The following is a 17,387-nucleotide window of genomic DNA, read 5'->3' on the forward strand; positions in this document are numbered from 1 at the left end:
TCGGGAGCGCCGTCGCATCGGGCACAGCGATCGAAGGGAGAAGGCTGTCAGAGCCGTGCGAGAAGTAGGCGAAAGTCCCTCCGCTCGCGATGAGGCAGATGAAGACGGTGCAAAGCATGTTGCGCCAGCAGAACTTGGGCCAGGAGAACCAGCCGTAGGCGGAGCCGGAGCCCTCCGGCGTGGCGGTCGTGGACGTCTCGACCGTCGCGGTCTTCTTGACCGTCGCGCCCTGAACAGGGGGCGTGGTCGTGGCGGTGAGCGTCGGGGCGAATAAGAATCCGGCGTATGCAGGCGGCGAGCACCGAGTCTGTGGTCGACGGCGTGGAGCCGCGGGGCGCCTTGCCGATGCCACCGACAGACTCGGGCGAGACAGATTCGCCCTGCGGCGCGCGCGACGCGCTGTCGAGTAAACGCGGGGCAGTGTGTGTCGTCTGTGAGGAGCGGGCGCACGCCGAGGACTCCTTGCCCGACGCGCCCTTCTCCTTTCCCTTCTTCTCGTCCTCGTCGATCTCCGCCTTGACGTTCGTCTCGACGTCGTCGAGCAGATCGTACTTGTTGGAGACCTTCGTGGACGTGACATCGCCCTTGCGCTCGGTCTTGTTGCGCGAGGTTGAGACGATCCAGTCGGGCTCGCCCTACGCATCAAAGGCGGGACGGGGTCCGTCAGTGGGCCCGCAGACGCACGGCACAGAATGCGGCGCTCGCCGCCGGGGCGGGCTTCTCCTCTGGAAACTCCTTGGCCGAGACGGTCCAGCCGTCGTCGCCCTACGCAATGAAAGCGGGGTGGGGTCAAGGGGTGGTCGGCAGGCGCACGGCGCAGAAGCATCGCCGCCAGGGCGGGCTCCGGAAACTCCTTGATCGACGGCTGCATCTCGCCGCCGGCCGCCGCCGGCTTGAGAGCCCACTCGTCGATGCCCTGCGCGCGACGTACGACAGAGTCATGGGGTCGACCACAGTGTGTGCACGGAATGGTGCTGGGAGGCGCTCGCCGCTGGGGCGGGCTCCTCCTCCGGAAACTCCTTGATCGACGGCAGCGTCTCGCCGCAAACCGCCGCCTGCTTTAGAGCCGTGTCGATCTTGTTGACCGGCTCGAGCGCCGGGTCGTTCTTGATGACGCCGGTCTCGTCAACGGAAGCCTCCGCGCCAGTCTTTGCGGCAGGAATGTCCTTCTTGAGGGCGCCCTTGATGGCGCCGGCGGCCGGGCGCTCAAACTTGGACCAGAAAACGGCGGGCGGGCTCGGCGCGTGGGCGGCGAACATGGCCTTGGCCTTGTCCGAGTCGACCGGGCCCGCGTCAGGCGCCTTTTCCGCGGCCGGGTCCTTCTTGAGGACGTCCTCCGTGCCACACTTTGCCACGGGGATGTCCTTGACGTTCTTGACGCCGCACGCCTGTGGGCGAGGGAAAGTACGCACAGGCTTTCAGAGACGGGAGAGGGATGATAACGATCCTGGCGAGCGCACGCGCACCTTGGCTCCGAGGAGCGAAGGCGACACCGACTCGGAGATGACGATCGTGATGCGGCCGTCGTCAGCCGGCACGATTCCGACCTTCGCGAAGGACTTCATCGGCGACAACTCGCCCGCGACGTTGCCGCCGCCCGCGTCAATGCCGTCCTTGAGCGGGCCGGGCTCGCTCTCGGGCGGGATGCCGACGGCCTTTTCGCCGGCCGGATCTGGAAACTCCTCTGGAACCTCCTTGGTCGAGACGTTCCAGTCGGCGACGCCCTACGCATCACGCGGGACGGATGAAGGAGTGGGTCGGCAGACGCACGTGCGCAGAATGCCAGGCGCTCGCCGCCGGGGCGGGATCCTCCACCGGAAACTCCTTGATTGACGCGCCGGACTCGGCCACGGTCACGTCCTCAGCGGGTGCGTTCTTGGCGCCGCTCGCCTGTCGGCGAGCGGGAGAATGGGAGCGTGTTGGGAGGAGATGGTAGCTCTGCGACAAGCGCACACGCACCGCCTTAGCTCCGAGGAGCGGAGGCGACTTCGACTCGGAGTTGACGACATTGATGAGGCCGTCTTTGGCCGACACGATGCCGACCTTCACTGTCATCTGGTTCTCTGACATGATGCCGATCGAGTTTTTGCTCGTACCTATGAGAGGAGGGGCGATCTCAGGCACTAACGGACGAGACGTCGGCTAAATCTCGCATGAATCTCGGCTAATCTCCTCTCTGATTGCTGCACATCGTAATCGGGCCATCAAGTGCTCCTTCTCTCTGCTCTGAGCGTCTTTGCGGGCCGTGAAATTTGGGGAGGGGGAGGGGAAAGAGGGCCGCACCTACTCGCAGCGTACACAACTTGAGTCCCAGCGCCAAGGAACTCCGCGGCACACCCGCCTCGCTCACGTTGTTTTGGATCTGCGAGGCGCGCAGGCGGCGGAGGGCGCGTCAGCAGCGTAAAATGGGATGAGCATGGCACGGGTTTGGTTCGGGCGTCGCGGGAGCGCAGGAGGCATGGAGGCGATTCGCGGCGCCGCGCTCAGCTCCGACCGGCAATCCGATTGTGCCAGATTCGTGGCGCTCGATCCTCGGAACGAGCCGCTCGCGCGGCGGTCGCAGCACGGCGGGCAGCCCGGCACGAGCGCGCTGCAGCGCTTGGGAGATTGGGCGAAGCGGCCGGGCACGCTCGCGCAAACGGCAACACGCGCCGCATCGCGCGGGGCGAGGGGAGGAGGCGAGGAGGGAGGGGCAGGGGCATTCCTGAGTGCGAGGGCGCGGGGCACCGACGGAGCTCTCACACCGCTCGATCAAAAAGAGCGCCTTCGGCACACTCTCTCGAGGTCTCGCTGATCTTTTCCATCAACCCCCCGACGGCGAAGGGGCAGGGGCAGCAGCATTCCTGAGATTGCGTGTCGTCGATGTTTGTTTCGGTCACGGACCTAAGTGCCTCGCCTTCCTCGCAGGAGTAGCATAGGCGGCTCCGGTGGTGTACCTGTGTTTCTTAGTGCCAGTGCGCGCCAGCCCATGCCTAGTGTCGTGCGAGGGAGTTGGTCAAATCCTTTTGTGTTTGTGTTTTGTGCCTCCGTCATCTTCAAGTATCAAGACGGAGATCGTCGTCATCTCTTCGCTCTCGCCCGACTACTGCCACACCATCACGCCGCCAGACGTGTGGAAGGCGCCGAGATTAGCCGAGAAACGAGGCCTCCTCGATGCCACGCTTGCAGCCTGCCCCACACAGCTCCCAGATAGTTCCGCCGAAATATCCGAGCGAGTCGCCGTGCGAGAGGAGAGTGGGGTGTGTGTGAGAGAGTGGCGCCTCATGTGTGTCTTCAGCACAGCGAGGGCTTGGGGCTTGGGGGCTTGGGCTTGAATTGTCCTCGACCCAGCCCTAGGTGGGGATGTCCGTTTTCTTTCTTTCTCTCTACTCTCGGGAATATCTTCTATTCATGTCACAATTGTGGAAATTCAAGAAGATGAGGGAGTCGTGATTTCTTGTTGGGTTTCAAAATTCTCTCTGGAAATTCACAGTTTGGTGGACCCTGACACGGCCCTCACGTCTCACGAGGAGGAGGGGGAGGAGGAGGAGGAGGCGGAGGCGGGGGCGGACGAGGGTGCGGACGCCCGAGGGAGGCGGCGAACCAGCTGAGCAACAAACTTTCGCACGTTCAGCACCTGGACGAGGTCACACATGGACACCAAGAACTGCGGGCCAACTGGCACGGCCTGGGGGTGGCGGGTGGGGCCTGCAAATGGCAAATGCAGCGTTTGTCCGTCGTTCTCCACACCGCTGTGGCGTCGCGTGGCAGACGGTGAACGAGCTAGCATGCGGGGAGAGCGGCATTGTGCGCACGGAGCAGAGGGACTTTGGAGGGGGGTGCGGCACATAGCTCATAGGGCATCTTAGGGAGAGGCAGAGGGCGGGGGAGACGGGGAGACGCCGTGTGGCCGATCTCCGCATATTCCGGGAATCCGAAGTTGGTGCCGCGGATTTCGTATATACCGAGGCGGTGGCCGGTACTCGGTGCCAACCTGTCGGAAGCATAAGTGGTTCTTGTCGGAAAGAAAAACCGCCCACCTCTCTTAGATATAGAATACACCTTCTCACGAAGGTTGTACTCTAGAATAGCCACTCTCACAGCACCGCCATTGAGATTTGGTCAAGGGGCCCCACGTCTCGGTGGCCCACACCTGGCCTCAAAACTCGTCGACCTCGATGCCCGCGGCGCGCAGGATGGGCTTCGCCGCCTTGACGTCGCGCAGCAGCCAGCGCGCCATGAGCCGCGCCTTGGCCTCGGAGGGCAGTGAGCCCTCCGGGAAGTGTCCCGAAGCGATTGCGGCCCAGAGTGACATGGCTGCCGCCACCGAAATGTTGAAGGACTGCGTGAAGCCGCACATCGGCAGGAAGAAGGAGCCGTCGGCGCGCTCCAGAAAGGCCTTGGAGACGCCGCGCCGCTCGTTCCCAAAGACAAGGGCGGCGCCCGCCGGCCGCGCGCCAAAATCGAGCGCGTCGATCGGCCGCGCCTCGAACTGGTGGCTCTTGTGCGTCTGCCAGCCTCCCTCCCCCTGCGCCTGCTGCGCAGTCTCCTCCTCCACGCCGGAGCCCTCCTCGTCCGAGAGCGGAGGGCAGTCCGAGGTCAGCACCTGCAGGTCCAGCTCCCTCAGCGCCGCCAGGCAGGTGCGCGAGCTGGTGTACCGGGAGACGGTGAGCCAGCGCGACGCGCCCATCGACACCAGGTTGGTGCCGGCAGCGCGTGGCCGGCCTCGGTTGGCTGCAGAGCCCGCAAACTGGTCCGTCACGTGAAAGTCGCTGATGGACTCGATGACGTGGACGTGCTGCACACCGAGCCCTTCGGCGGTGCGCAGGACGGCGGCGGCGTTGTGCGGGTCGCCGATGTTCTCGAGGACGAGGTGGAGGCCGCCGCGCCGCCGGTCCAGCATCTCGCGCAGCCGCGCGACGCGATTCTCCTTCATGAAGGGCTCGAGCGCCGCCACGACCGCGTCCCAGTCCTGCTCTGTCGCCGAGTCGAGCAGGATTTTCCGCTGCGGCGAGGCGGCGACGGGCGCCGCCATCTGCGCTCTGGCGGCGGACAGCTTCTGCCTCAGCCTCGCGCGGGCGGCCCGCTCTGAAGCGGCCGCCGGCGCAGCCATGGTGGCGGACGCAAAGAAGCGACGGCCAGCAAACGGCCGGCCGCGCTGCAGAGCGACCGCGCTGCCCGCGGCGGCAATCACGCAGGTGCGGAAGAGGCGGGCGGCCATGACCAGGACGTACAGGGACAGCCTTCGGGCCTGCGACGGCTGGTCGCTTCGGCTCAAGGTCAACGTCGATGCCGGAGCAGGCCAGCCGGACTTGAGAATTCTTTTTCCGCACGTGTGTGTGTGTCGGGTATTGCTCCGCCCGCAACTCTCTCGCTGACACGCGCGCCCGCCGACCTTACGACGGGTGCGCTGCGGTCGCACGCCTCCCAAGTCATATGCCACGGCGTGCGATCTAGAATCAGCACACGCGCCTCTGCTTGCATGTTGCATACACTCATACATTGGATTGTCATTGCCTGTGAGTGCGAGATATAGGGCTAGCCGCAGGCAGCTAGCCTCTGAGGAGGGCGTCCATAGACACCTCACTAGACCCCACATACGGTCTCGTCCGTGCCTTGCCGGCCGGTGAGATTGCTAGAGGTGGAGCAAGCCCGCTCTAGCCTCGCATATCACTTCCTGTCGTCTGTTGTTTGTTGTGCCCTTGTTTGTACTCTTGGCACCGTGGAGTGCTGGGGGGGGCGACAGGGAGGATGTGGCCTTGAGTTATGTGTTTGCCGACTCAGGGTGTGTGGCAGCCAGCTGGCTGTGTGTCTTGTGAGCTTGTTTGTGTCTGTGTGTCGCTCGTGCGTGTCGTCATCATCTGTCTAGCGTCCACCCATACCGCGTTGGTGTCCAGTCCGAGCCTGGCTGTTCTTCACCTTACTACCTACCTACCTCTGGGCCGGCGCGGGGGCCCCAGAGGGTGTCCATGCGGGGGGGAGATGGGGTCCCATGGCCCGCCGCAGGCGCCGATTTTTTCGCAATTTTTTTTCTTTTTTGCCGATTTTTTACTTGTTTTCATGGGAATTCGGCGTACTTGCGGCCATGCTATCACGCCTTGCGACAGCCTGTCGGCGCAGCTGACCGTGCCATGATGCACAATTGATCACCTGCATAGCTCGCGGCCTTAGTATCAAGCATTCAGTGACGACCTGATCGTACGGCCAGTAGGAAGGTGTCCTTCCATCGTGTGCACGCTTCTGGCGCAATGCGCGTCACAAACTGCCTCGGATTGGCTGCTGGCAATCTCGAGGCTATGCCTACACAGCCTCGCGCGCATCCATGGGCAGTCAAGAGGGACCACGCACCTTCTCAGGACAGCGCCGGTGCCTCTCTCTTGGACCGGCAAACGTGGTGGTCTCGTGTCACCAATGTGGGACCAGTGCGGCATCGCGCCATCGACAGCTCTGAACTGCGCCTCACCACTGACCGGGAATGCCGCCAAGTGGGCCAGCACAGGTCGCACATTGTGGCAGCAGTCAGCAGTGCATGTCTGATAGCTAGAGCAGCAGCGTCAGGGTCGCAGGGTCGGATCGTGTCAAGCCTCTCGCCCGGCCGGCCGCGTGCAGACGTCGGCCTGTCTGCTGTCTGGAGTGATCTGTCGGCGGTCAGTACGACCGATCAGGTCGGAGGTTTCTGATGGTTGAAGGGTCTATCTGTATGTACTCCTCGAGATCTCTCCAAATCTGCCCTCTGTTAGACCGGGTTAGATCGGGAAGTCGGTAGTATGAGCGAGTATGAGCGCCGGAGCCCCGTTTCCGCACTGCGGCGCGGCGCACGGTGCCTCCGGGGGGCCCCGCGCCGGCCCAGAGCTACCTACCTAGGGACGTGGAAGGGACGACTCGGGTGCGGGGCGGAGGCGCGGCTAGGGTATGCGGAGGCGGGGCTAGGGTGTGGGGCGGAGGCGTGGCTAGGGCCAGTGCTAGGGCGGGGCTGACGAGGCCAGTGAGGGGGGAGCCGGGGGGGGGGGGGGGGGGCACCGTCCGCGCCGTCGCGCTCAGCTGCAAAGTCACGCCCTCTGGGGCGAGAGTGGACTGAGAAAAGTGTGAGGGAAGTGAGGCCTCGAGAGTGAGGTGCCCGCTTCAGCCTTCACTCTCGGGTTTGTGCATCATCGATTCGAGGCGAAGGGTAAGATCGTAAGAAGTAGCGGCTATAGCTTCACACTGTCACCCCGGGGCCACACATGCCCTCATATGTCCGACACTATACGGGTCTACGTTAACGGAGAGTCGCCAAGAGGGCCAGTTAGTTCTTTAACCCCTCAGCGAGGCCACGCCAAAATTGAGGCGCGCCGTCGCCATCGGAGCCACCGCCTCCCACGCATTCAGAGCTGGGTCGTACCGCTCCACCGAGCTGAGGCGGCCGTCGTCGCCGGCTCCGCCAACAGCATACAACTTGCCATCGAGCACCGCCACGCCATGAGCCCGCCGCGCCTCTGCCATCGGCGCCACTGCCTCCCATGCATCCAGCGCCGGGTCATACCGCTCGATCGAGCCTAGGTAGACACCGCTGTACCCGCCCAAAGCATACAGCTTGCCGTCGAGCACCGCCACGGCGTGAGAGACCCGTGCTATCGTCATCGGCGCCACCTCCTCCCACGCATCTGTCGCGGGATCGTACCGCTCCACCGAGTTGAGGTGGCCGTCGTCGGCGTTGCAGCCTCCCACAGCGTACAGCTTGCCGTCGAGCACCGCCACGCCGGGAGCAAACCGCTCGACCGCCATCGGCGCCACCTCCTCCCACGAATTCTCCGCAGGGTCGTACCGCTCGACTGAGCTGAGGACGCCGTCGTCGTCGTTGTAGCCTCCCACAGCGTACAGCTTGCCCTCGAGCACCGCGACGGCGTGAGCATACCGCGCCTCTGCCATCGGCGCCACCGCCTCCCACGCGTTCGTAGTCAGGTCGTACCGCTCCACCAGGTTGAAAGATGCGTCGTGAGCCTCGCTCTGGCCGCCCGCCGCGTAGAGCTTGCCGTCGAGCACCGCCATGCCGGCTTCATCTCGTGCCGTCGGCATCGGCGCCACAGCCTCCTCCTTCCACTCGTTTGTGGACGGGTCGTACCGCTCCAGCGAGTTGACAAACTCATCGTTGTCCTCGTCGTCGTCCTCACCGTGGCCACCAATCACGAGCATGCGCGGCCTCTCGCGCTTCGGCAGCGTCTCCTTCCAGCCGCGGCGCCACGCGCGGCACGTCCCCTTGGCGGCGTGATCCTTGGTCGGCAGCTGGGCGAGGATGTGCGGGGCGAGGTCCGGCGAGAGGAGGACCTCAGAGAGCACCCACTCGGGCTGCTCCACGAGCCGAGCGGCGTGCTCCTCTGCCACGCGCAGCGCGGCGTCGCTCCAGAGAGGCGCCTGCTCCTCGATGAAGGCAAGGAGCTGCTCTGGGGAAGCTCCCGCGAGTCGCGCGCCGATGCGGTGGGAGGCCATGCGGTGGGAGGCCCGCGCACCGACCCCCTCGGGGGCTGCACGAGTCGCGCGGGCAGCGAATTTTTCTTTTTTTGACAAAAATGCTTTCGAGCCTTCTGTTCTTCACCTTTCTACCTACCTACCTACTAAATAAGGCCCCACCCTCCTCACTTGAGCTCGACGAGGTACTCTCATCGGCAGGTCGTCGTACCCGTTGACGCCGCCGTGGGCAAAGGCCGGGTCCGCGCCCGCGCCGTCGGGGATGTCGAACCAGCTCACGTCGCCGTCCTCGTTGACCGAGTCGAAGAGGCCGGGCGAGCCGTCGTGGTGCGAGCCTATCCACAGCTACCTGCGTGTTTCAGACGCCATTCCCTGACCAGGCCGGCCGCGCCGTCGCTGCGGGCGCCGAGCAGCCGCCCCTTGGCAACGTAGACAAAGGCGTAGTCGAGGACGTGGTGGTGGGGCTCTCCCGCGTCTCCGCCGCCGGGCGGCCAGATGGGGGATCCCTTGGGCAAGCAAGCTCATCCTGGCATGTGCTTCGGATCGGGGCGCGACAGAATACAAAAAGAATTCGCTCGGCGGCACACCTTGGAAGCCTTGGGCGGCGCAGCTGCCGCTCGCTCGTTCCAAGAGCCACGGCAATAAGAGGCACAGTGACGCAAGGCATGTCGCGGCTCGCACGCCACCCGACGACCGATGGTGAAGCCCGGCGGCGCGGCTCTGAGCGAGGCGGCAAGGACCCCGATCGTGATGCCTTCGACGCCTCGCGGCAGCACCCAATGTGTGTCATCAAGATCCGCGACTTTGTGAAGCTCGAGTCGCCGCTTCCAGCGCACGAGGAGGTGGCGGCGCGTGGCCTGCTGGTGGAGTGGCAATCGGGCTTGGGCGACGTGATGTTTGTCTCTCACACCTGGCTTGGTGAGCGACACCCAGACCCTAGCGGGGTCAAGTTCGAGGCTCTCAAGGCCATCCTCCGCCGAATCATCGCCGGGACGATGAGTGTGAACGAGTGGTACCTGCAAAGGATATTGTGGGGCAAGATGAGGATCAGCGCCTCTCGCCTGAGTGGATGCCTCGCCGACGGCTTCCTCTGGCTGGACTACGTTTCGATCCCTCAGGCCAACCACGACCTACAGATGCAGGCGGTCGCCTCCATCGGAGCCTTCATCGCCTCCTCCTCCTTCTTCCTCGTGCTCGCCGGCACGTGGAGGCACGAGGTGGCCGAGCAGGGCATGCGGGACCTCTGCGGGTGGGCTGGAAGGGGCTGGTGCCGCTTCGAGCAGCTCGCTAACGCGCTGTCGCCGCGCCCCAAGTGGCAGCTCGTGGCGACGAATGCTGGCTGCTTCACGTACGGCGCGTGCGGCCAGGCTGCCTTCAACTGGCTCAGCACGCCGGTCGGGACCGGCGACTTTAGCTTTGCGGGCGACCGGGCGAAGCTGGGCGTCGCCATCGGCGAGCTCGTGAGCACGCGCGCAGAGTACGCGCTCAAGTGCCTCGAGCGCGAGCGCGGCGGCGAGCGCGCCCGCCGCAGGCACTTGCTGTGGTTCCGCCTGCTGACGAGCCTGCGGCACTGGCTTCTCGCCGGCACACCGGGCGACGGCGGGGCGGTGGACGAGGAGCCTCTCGAGGCGTGGCTCGACCGCCTCCGCTTTCGGACGATCCACGAGGAGAGGCGGAGCGGACTCACGCCGCTGCGCTTCGCCGCGCTCGCCTGCCGCGGCGACCTGGTCCGCGAGTTGGTTGCTGCCGGCGCGGACGTCGAGGTGCCCCTCTCCGCTGCCTGGCCCGAGTTCGACTTTCTCGCCGGCGAGACCATCCTGCACCGGCTCTGCAGGCTGCGCGACGCGCCCGAGATCGTCGCGCTCTTGATTGACGCAGGGGCAGACCCGCTCCGGCGGGACGCCGCGACGGGGCTCACCCCGCTGCACCTCGCCTTTGCGGGCGGGCACCCCATGCTCATCCAGTACTTTGTGAGCCGGTACGGCGCGCCCGCCGTCTCGATCACCGACCGGCTTGGCACCACGCCGCTCTGCTGCGCCGCCCTCTTCGGGCGGGCGGAAGTGGTGGCGGAGGTGCTGAGAGCAGAGGCGCGGCCGGACGAGCTCGACGCGCCTGGCAGCTTTGGGATGCCGCTCGCATTCTCCGCCGTCACAAATGTCGGCGACGTCGCCACCTTGCGCGCTTGCCTCGACGCCGGCTGCTCCGTCGACGCCGCCGTGCCGAGGCGGCAGCCGCGCGCCCTCTGCGCCGCCGTCCTGTTCCTGTGTAGCGCCTGGCGGCGGACGCAGCGCTTCGACTACTTTGCAGAGATCTTCGCCGAGATGCCGGGCTGCACTTGTCTGGGCTGCGCAGCGATGCAGGGCAACCTCGGTGCGACCGAGCTCCTCCTCTCCCGAGGCGCCGACACGAACGCGCGCAACGCACACGGCCGAACGCCGCTCATGCTCGCCGCCTCCGTCGGGAACGAGTCCATCGTCGCCGCGCTGCTGCGTGGCGGCGCCGATCCGGGGGCGACGGACAGTTACGGCGGTAACGCCGCCACAGTCGCCGCATCACACGGGCACCGGGCACTAGCAGACAGCCTGCGCGGTCAGAGTGCATGTGTCGCGTAAGGAGACACGTAACGTAAACACGTGCGATCCCCACACAGCCGGCTAGAGCTGTTAACATTAACCTTGGGCCTAACAGTTGCGCTAGTCGTGTTGGCGCTGAAATCCTTATATAAGTTGAACTTTTTTTAAAGCGTTGAAGCACGCTAGAGCGTAGCCCCCCCAAAAGCCCCCCATGGCACACCCCGCACGCATAATACGGCTTTCAGGAAATTGATCTGCTTGCAATGTGGGTCGGTAAACGCGCAAGCGCATCCCAAGTGATTTTCTTTTGTCTGCTGCTAGAGTACCTATGGCTGCCACCCTATGCAACATGTCTTCATAAAAGCGGCGGGGGCACGCACGCGCAGCACACTCAGGAGTCAGGTGCGAAGGACTTGTTCCGCACACTCCACGCCGTGGGGCTAGCACGCAACAGACAACGGAGAATACGTCAAGACGGCGAAAGCCTTCATCCGCGCCGCCGCCATCGGAGCCACCGCCTCCCACGCGCCCACTGCCGGGTCTTACCGCTCGACCGAGCTGGTGATGCGGTTGTGGACGGCACCAAATCCGCCTGCGACATACAGCTTGCCGTCGAGGACCGCCAAGGCGTGAGCCCGCGCCTCCGCCATCGGCGCCACAGCCTCCCACGTACCCAGCGCCGGATCGTACCGCTCCACTGAGCTGAGGAGGTTGTGGCCGGCACCCAGTCCACCCGCAGCGTATAGCTTGCCGTCGAGCACCACCACACCGTGAGAGTCCCGCGCTGTCGCCATCGGCGCGACCGCCTCCCAAGCACTCGTCGCCGCGTCGTACCGATCGACTGAGCTGAGGTAGTTGCCATCGCCGCAGTAGCCGCCCACAGCGTACAGCCTGCCGTCCAGCACTGCCGCGGTGGGAGACTCTCGCGCCGCCGCCATCGGCGCCACCGCCTCCCACGCATCCGTCGCAGGGTCGTACCGCTCCACCGAGCTGAGGTAGCCGTCGTCTTCGTTGCTGCCGCTCACAGCGTACGGCTTGCCGTCGAGCACCGCCATGGCGTGACTCTCGCGTGGTGTCACCATCGGCGCCATCTCCTCCTACGCACCCACCGCCGGGTCGTACCGCTCGACTGAGCTGAGGCGGCCATCGTCGTCGCTGTACCCACCAACAGCGTACAGCTTGCCATCGAGCACCGCCACACCATGGTCGCTCCGCGCCTCCGCCATCGGCGCCACCTCCTCCCACGACTTTGTCGCCAGGTCGTACCGCTCCACCAGGTTGGAATTTGCTTCGTCAGCTTCATTCCTGCCGCCCGCCGCGTAGAGCTTGCCGTCGAGCACCGCCGTGCGGACAAACCTTCGTGTCGAAGGCATCGGCGTCACAGCCTCCTTCTCCCACTCGTTCGTTGACGGGTCGAACCGCTCCAGCGAGTTTGAGGAACTCGTCGTTGTCGCCGCCGACCACGACCAGGCGCGGCCTCTCGCGCTTCTTCAGCGTCTCCTTCCAGCCGCAGCGCCACGCGCGGCACGTCCCCTTGGCGGCGTGCTCCTTGGTCGGCAGCTGGGCGAGGATGTGCGGGGCGAGGTCCGGCGAGAGGAGGACCTCGGAGAGCACCCACTCGGGCTGCTCCACGAGCCGTGCGGCGTGCTCCTCTGCCACGCGCAGCGCGGCGTCGCTCGCGCCCGCCTGCGCCTCGATGATGGCGCACAGCTGCGCTGGCGAGAGGCCCGCGACGCGGGCGCCGATGCGGTGGGCGGCCATCGACGGAGAGGTGAAGCGGCTGCCCACGCGGCAAAAGGCTGCACCGCGTGCCCCTAAGAGCTCGTACTTGCCGGAAGATCCGGCGCCGCTGTTCCGGCGCCGCTTATGGGAAGAGGCAAAACATGCAGCACTCAGCCTTCCCTCCCCCTCCCGGATGGAAGTACTACCTGAGCTCGACCGTGCTTGACTTCGCTGTTCAGATGGGAAGCGGTAACCCACGGTGATATGGCCGCATGCGGAGAAACAGCGGGAGATCTCGCCTCAATAGACTCAGTAAAGTAAATCTGCGACGAGGGAGAGCAAGGGAGAGCACGAGAAGGGGGTGAGAGGGAGGTGGTATGAAGGTTGAAGCGAGAATAGGAGAGAGACTGCGAAGAGAAAGCACCATCAAGCTGCTGTACGGTCCCGGCATTGCCTTCCCAGGCTTAGCTAGACTGAGAGATATTGTGCACATGGTCAGTCTCTACACAATGTTACACTGACACTGAACCTCCCAGAGCTCGTCCCGGTCCGTCACGGCCATCCTCGGCCTCCGGAGGGCCCCCGGCCGCGGGCGGCGCGGTGCGGCGGAGTCACAAATCCGACGGCAGAGCACCGGGACGCGGTCGAGGCGACTCACATCGTCACGCGGCGGATGTAGAGCTCTACAGCTCTACAGCGCTCTCCAGCGCTCTACATCTCTACAGCTCTACAGCGCTCTACACTCTACATCCTCTACACCCTCCCTCATACGAGCGTCATCTTGTAGTGAACAGGCCGACTTCGTGGTTTGAGCGCCCAACGCAGACCGACCGACCGCAGGGGGGGTCCGGTCGACGGCCGCGGAAGACCGCAGACCGGAGGGGGGGTCCGGTCGGTCGGAGCGCAGACCGGCGAGGGGCGGGGTCGGTCAGGTTGGCTCGTGGGTCACACCGCACACGCTCGCCGCAGCTGTGAATAAATTAGTCTCTCGAAATACTAGAGACACAAGCGCCCTCCCCCCCCCCGTGTAATCACTCCTCGTCCGGAGCGGCTGCGCTCTAGAGAAGCTCAGCTTTGGGTCGGAACACAAGCTCGTCAATGTCCCCGCCCACGTCGAGCCGATGAGCCCGGTGTGCGGTGAGGGCGGAGGCGATGTGTCGATCACAATTCTGGCAAGTGTAGTCATCGGAACGGACGATGCGCGCGTACTGTGTAGAACTGGAGCGCTGCCAGAGATTGTACAGAGCGACGGCAAGCACAATCAGCACAGGCCTACCTACGCCGCGTGGATGCTCCACACACACGTATGTGTGTCGGGTTGGCTCGAGCCTCCTTCGTTGCGTAACTAGTTTGCATAGCGAAACCCGGCGATTTCGAAGCCTGCGGCGGTTGGGTTCGCTAAGAGGAGGGGGAGAGAGCGTTGAGGGGGCTCACGGCAAGGACACGGACCGAGGGAGGGGTCGGTCGTCACACCCTCCCGCCGCTGAGAGAGCGACCGACCGGAGGGGGAGTCCGGTCCACCTCGGGGGCAGACCACCGACCGGCGGGGGGGTCCCCACGAAGTAGGGGGGGTGGGTACAAAATGACGCTCGTATCAGAAGAGGACACTGCGCTTATTGCGGGCGGGCGGGCGGATCCCCACTTTGTATTCGGCACACGCCTCCCTACCGGTATAAATACCGGGGGAGGTATTCTTGAGCTGGTCGACGCGGTCGTGGCTGTCGCTGCAGGCCCAGCGCATGTCAGTCGCGCTGCAGCTCGCGCGCGGCGGCGGAAGAGATTGCGACCGAGCTCAGGCTCGACGCGGCGTCGGAGGACGCCGCCGTCGCCTAGACTCCCCTGCGTCACTACGTGCCTCCCCGTCTTTGTAGCCTGGCGTTTGTGCCCAGTTTGTGCCGCGTCTCGTGCCCCCGAGTTCATTTAAAACAAAGGTATTCTTATTATCACCCTACTGTGAGCTCGGGGATTTAGCCGGTTGCCCCTGCGCAGGCCGCGCGATGCTCGACGTTTGTCTGTCGTGGTCTCGCTCGAAGCATCATCGCTACGAGGCTGTGTCCCAGGAACACTGCGGCGAGTCGAGCGGCCTCACGGAAACACTCACCGAGCTCATTGATCGGCGGCCGCGGGCTATGGCTGCGACAACTGTGTTGGCTTGCACGGGCTGCGGCTCCTGCGTGGCCAAGGTGATGATGGATCTGACCTGGGTGGAGGCATTCTACTTTTCTGTCACCACCATCTCGACGGTCGGCTACGGCGACATCAATCCGGTGACGCACGGGCCGCGGCATCGGAAGCAGCTGCACTATGCCTTCATGGCCTTTCACGTCATCTACATCGTCATCGGCGTCGCGGCGGTGGGCGCGGCCGCGGCCCTGGTGCTCTACTCGCACCAGGACACAATACTCTCGCTCAGAGCGACAGTGCGGCGGGCGGCAGCGGCCTTTGTCGCGTTGGCGCTTGCAGGTGCAGCAGTGATGTGCCAGCTAGAGGGTTGGGATGCCATGCATGGCCTCTACTGGGCGGTGGTGACGCTATCGTCGGTCGGCTATGGCCACCTCGTGCCGCGCTTTGATGCGGGGCGCGTGGTGGCGAGCCTCATCATGCTGGGCGGCGTGGGCTGCCAGGCGACGCTGTTCACCGCCCTCGCACTGCTGCCGGCAGCACTGCGGCGGCGGCGCCTCGAGCGGCGGGCAATGGAGCATCTTGCGCGCGGCAAGGACAAGGGCGGGCTGGCGGACGAGGAGCTGCTTGAGCTGACCGCCGGTGAAACAATGAAGGCGTGGCGGCTCTCCTCGAGCGACTCGTACGTGACGCGCGACGAGTTTTGCCTCGCGATGCTGCTGCGGCTCGAGAAGATCTCGGCAGAGGATTTGCGGCTCGTGCAGGACACCTTCCTCAGGCTGGACGCCAACCGCAGCGGCAAGCTCGAGTCACGAGAGAGCGCGAGCAGGCGAGAAAGCCAACGCGAGCTGACTGCGAGTCTCGACTTTTGAGCGAGGCGCAGCTCGCTCGCGCCGCGGGCGCGGCCCCCGCGTTGCGCGTGCACCGTGCACACGCAGCCTGACGGGCTAGCTGGCGGTGGTGGCGGGCGGGCGAAGCGCGGGACAAGCCGTCAAATCTGTTAAAACTGACGAACAACAACCAGCATGTGTAAACTCTCACGCGCAGTGAACACGCGGCACCCAGAGGCGCTTACATCAGAGCTCCCTATTGTGCCGGCCAAAGCGCGGGCCAGCGTAGCATCGCCCGGGCGCAGCACGGGGGAGGGGGCAAAAGAGAGAGAGCGCAGAGCGAGCGGGAAAAGGGGTTCGGAGGACCGAGACTGAGTCCCAAAGCCACGCTCCGCGTACGCGAGCGGCGCAAACCGCCCCACGCCAGTCACAGCGGCGCACGCGGCAGCAGGTGCGTTTGTCCGGCAAGAGACGGCGTCGGGGCAGATGGCGCTGCGCCGGCTCAAGGCGCCTCTTCCGGCGCCGCAGCAGGCGACCCCTTGCTCGCAGCCTCGGCCTGCGAGATGAGCCAGTCGGCGGCGCGCTCGATGTCGTCGCCGTTGGCCTGCAGCGCCTTCTCGCACTGCCGCGCCGACTGCGACGTCACCGCGCGCAAGTGCTTGGCGAGCTCCCGCCGCGCCTTTTCGGGAAGCACGCGCTTGCCGCCCTCCCCCTTGGCCGCCGCCGCCGCCGCCGCCGCCGCTGTGGCCACCGCGTTGGCGCCCTTGCGGCCAGTCTTGCCGCCGCCGCCGCCGTCTCCGGCGTCGTCTGCGCCGGCCGCGCCATCGGCGCCTCCCTTGCCGCCGCCGCCGCGGGAGGGCGTGCCGTGCATGCACGTGAAGGGCTCGATGGTGCCCGAGCGCCCATCCGACGCGTCCCACCGGTTCTTCTTGTCGTCGACGGAGACGCACTGCTCGTTGAGAGTGTCGCGCAGTCGGTCGGCGGCCTGACAAGGTGAGGTGAGGTCAGGTACACTTCTCCACACACACGAGGTGGCGGGGCGAGGGCCAGGCGACCCTCGCGTCTCGGCCTGACAAGACGCGGCGCGAGCGGCGAGGGTGGCGGCGGTGTGGTGCGGTGGTGGGCCCCGTGCGCGCACCCAACGGGGGGCGACGAGGGTCGCGGGACGAGACGGGACGGGACGGGAGGGGGGGGGGAGTTGGCCGGTCGGAAGTGGCGGGGCGCGCCTTGTAATCGTGCCGCAGCCGCGCCGCCTGCCGCTGCGCGAGGATCTTGCCCACGTCGTCGTCGGAGAGCTGCGAGACCACGATGGCGCCAGACGCGCCGTCGGGGCCCTGCCACTTGTTCTCCTTGGAGTCGAGGTAGACGCCTGCCGCGCAGGGGGGAGGAAAGGTGCGCTAAACGTCCACAAGCTGGCGGGGGCAAGGGCGAGGCAGCCCTCGCGACTCCACGTAAAAAACAGGAGCCCCACGGCATTCAATGTGCAATGCCCGGTGCGCGTGGGTGGGCGATGAGCGGTGAGCGGTGAGTGAGTGAGTGAGTGAATGTGTGTGTGTGTGTGTGTGTGTGTGTGTGTGTGTGTGTGTGTGTGTGTGTGTGTGTGTGTGTGTGTGTGTGTGTGTGTGTGCGTGTGTCTCGCAAAAGAACAAACGTCGAGGCTCGCGCCGGATGCGACCCCCTCGCGGGGCCAGGGGCGGAGAGAGCGGCAGGCAAGGCC

The 17,387-nt window shown here is 65.4% G+C and overlaps 7 protein-coding genes across 7 annotated transcripts in view; 2 read left to right on the forward strand and 5 right to left on the reverse strand.

Annotated features, from left to right (window-relative positions):
- Positions 1 to 569: 569 nt before the first annotated feature.
- EMIHUDRAFT_437217 (hypothetical protein) lies at positions 570 to 2,721 on the reverse strand (the record flags this gene model as incomplete). Its single annotated transcript, XM_005765183.1, has 9 exons — positions 2,705 to 2,721; positions 2,351 to 2,362; positions 1,960 to 2,096; positions 1,795 to 1,890; positions 1,467 to 1,724; positions 990 to 1,388; positions 830 to 916; positions 706 to 765; positions 570 to 635 (listed from the first exon to the last, which is right to left on the reverse strand). Coding segments are annotated over exons 3-9 (1,077 nt in total), but the record flags the coding sequence as incomplete, so codon positions are not given.
- A 1,257-nt stretch (positions 2,722 to 3,978) lies between these two features.
- Positions 3,979 to 4,909, reverse strand: EMIHUDRAFT_357133 (hypothetical protein). The gene has a single exon (XM_005765184.1). It carries the CDS (start codon positions 4,880 to 4,882, stop codon positions 4,139 to 4,141), a length of 744 nt encoding a protein of 247 aa, XP_005765241.1. The 5' UTR covers positions 4,883 to 4,909; the 3' UTR covers positions 3,979 to 4,138.
- Positions 4,910 to 6,715: 1,806 nt separating this feature from the next.
- On the reverse strand, positions 6,716 to 9,091 carry EMIHUDRAFT_213008 (hypothetical protein; the record flags this gene model as incomplete). Its single annotated transcript, XM_005765185.1, has 5 exons — positions 6,716 to 6,782; positions 8,210 to 8,376; positions 8,614 to 8,712; positions 8,802 to 8,930; positions 9,077 to 9,091. The coding sequence occupies 5 exons, from the start codon at positions 9,089 to 9,091 to the stop codon at positions 6,716 to 6,718; spliced, it is 477 nt and encodes a 158-aa protein (XP_005765242.1).
- Positions 9,092 to 10,739: 1,648 nt separating this feature from the next.
- Positions 10,740 to 11,009, forward strand: EMIHUDRAFT_47233 (hypothetical protein; the record flags this gene model as incomplete). The annotated part of the gene is made up of 1 exon (XM_005765186.1): positions 10,740 to 11,009. A coding segment is annotated over one exon (270 nt), but the record flags the coding sequence as incomplete, so codon positions are not given.
- Positions 11,010 to 12,487: 1,478 nt separating this feature from the next.
- On the reverse strand, positions 12,488 to 12,758 carry EMIHUDRAFT_213010 (hypothetical protein; the record flags this gene model as incomplete). The annotated part of the gene is made up of 2 exons (XM_005765187.1): positions 12,488 to 12,497; positions 12,526 to 12,758. The coding sequence occupies 2 exons, from the start codon at positions 12,756 to 12,758 to the stop codon at positions 12,488 to 12,490; spliced, it is 243 nt and encodes an 80-aa protein (XP_005765244.1).
- A 1,958-nt stretch (positions 12,759 to 14,716) lies between these two features.
- On the forward strand, positions 14,717 to 15,712 carry EMIHUDRAFT_213011 (hypothetical protein; the record flags this gene model as incomplete). Its single annotated transcript, XM_005765188.1, has 1 exon — positions 14,717 to 15,712. One exon carries the CDS (start codon positions 14,717 to 14,719, stop codon positions 15,710 to 15,712), a length of 996 nt encoding a protein of 331 aa, XP_005765245.1.
- A 113-nt stretch (positions 15,713 to 15,825) lies between these two features.
- Positions 15,826 to 17,387, reverse strand: part of EMIHUDRAFT_464758 (hypothetical protein) — a 4,486-nt gene continuing 2,924 nt past the window's right edge. Inside the window, exons 4-5 of the mRNA XM_005765189.1 lie at positions 16,951 to 17,067; positions 15,826 to 16,655 (exon numbers count right to left, since the gene is read on the reverse strand). Of these exons, the coding sequence (XP_005765246.1) occupies positions 16,173 to 16,655; positions 16,951 to 17,067 (600 nt within the window). The 3' untranslated portion in view covers positions 15,826 to 16,172. The remainder of the gene's footprint in view (positions 16,656 to 16,950; positions 17,068 to 17,387) is intronic.

The sequence above is a fragment of the Emiliania huxleyi genome (assembly GCF_000372725.1).
Source record: "Emiliania huxleyi CCMP1516 unplaced genomic scaffold EMIHUscaffold_56, whole genome shotgun sequence".
NCBI lineage: Eukaryota > Haptophyta > Isochrysidales > Noelaerhabdaceae > Emiliania > Emiliania huxleyi.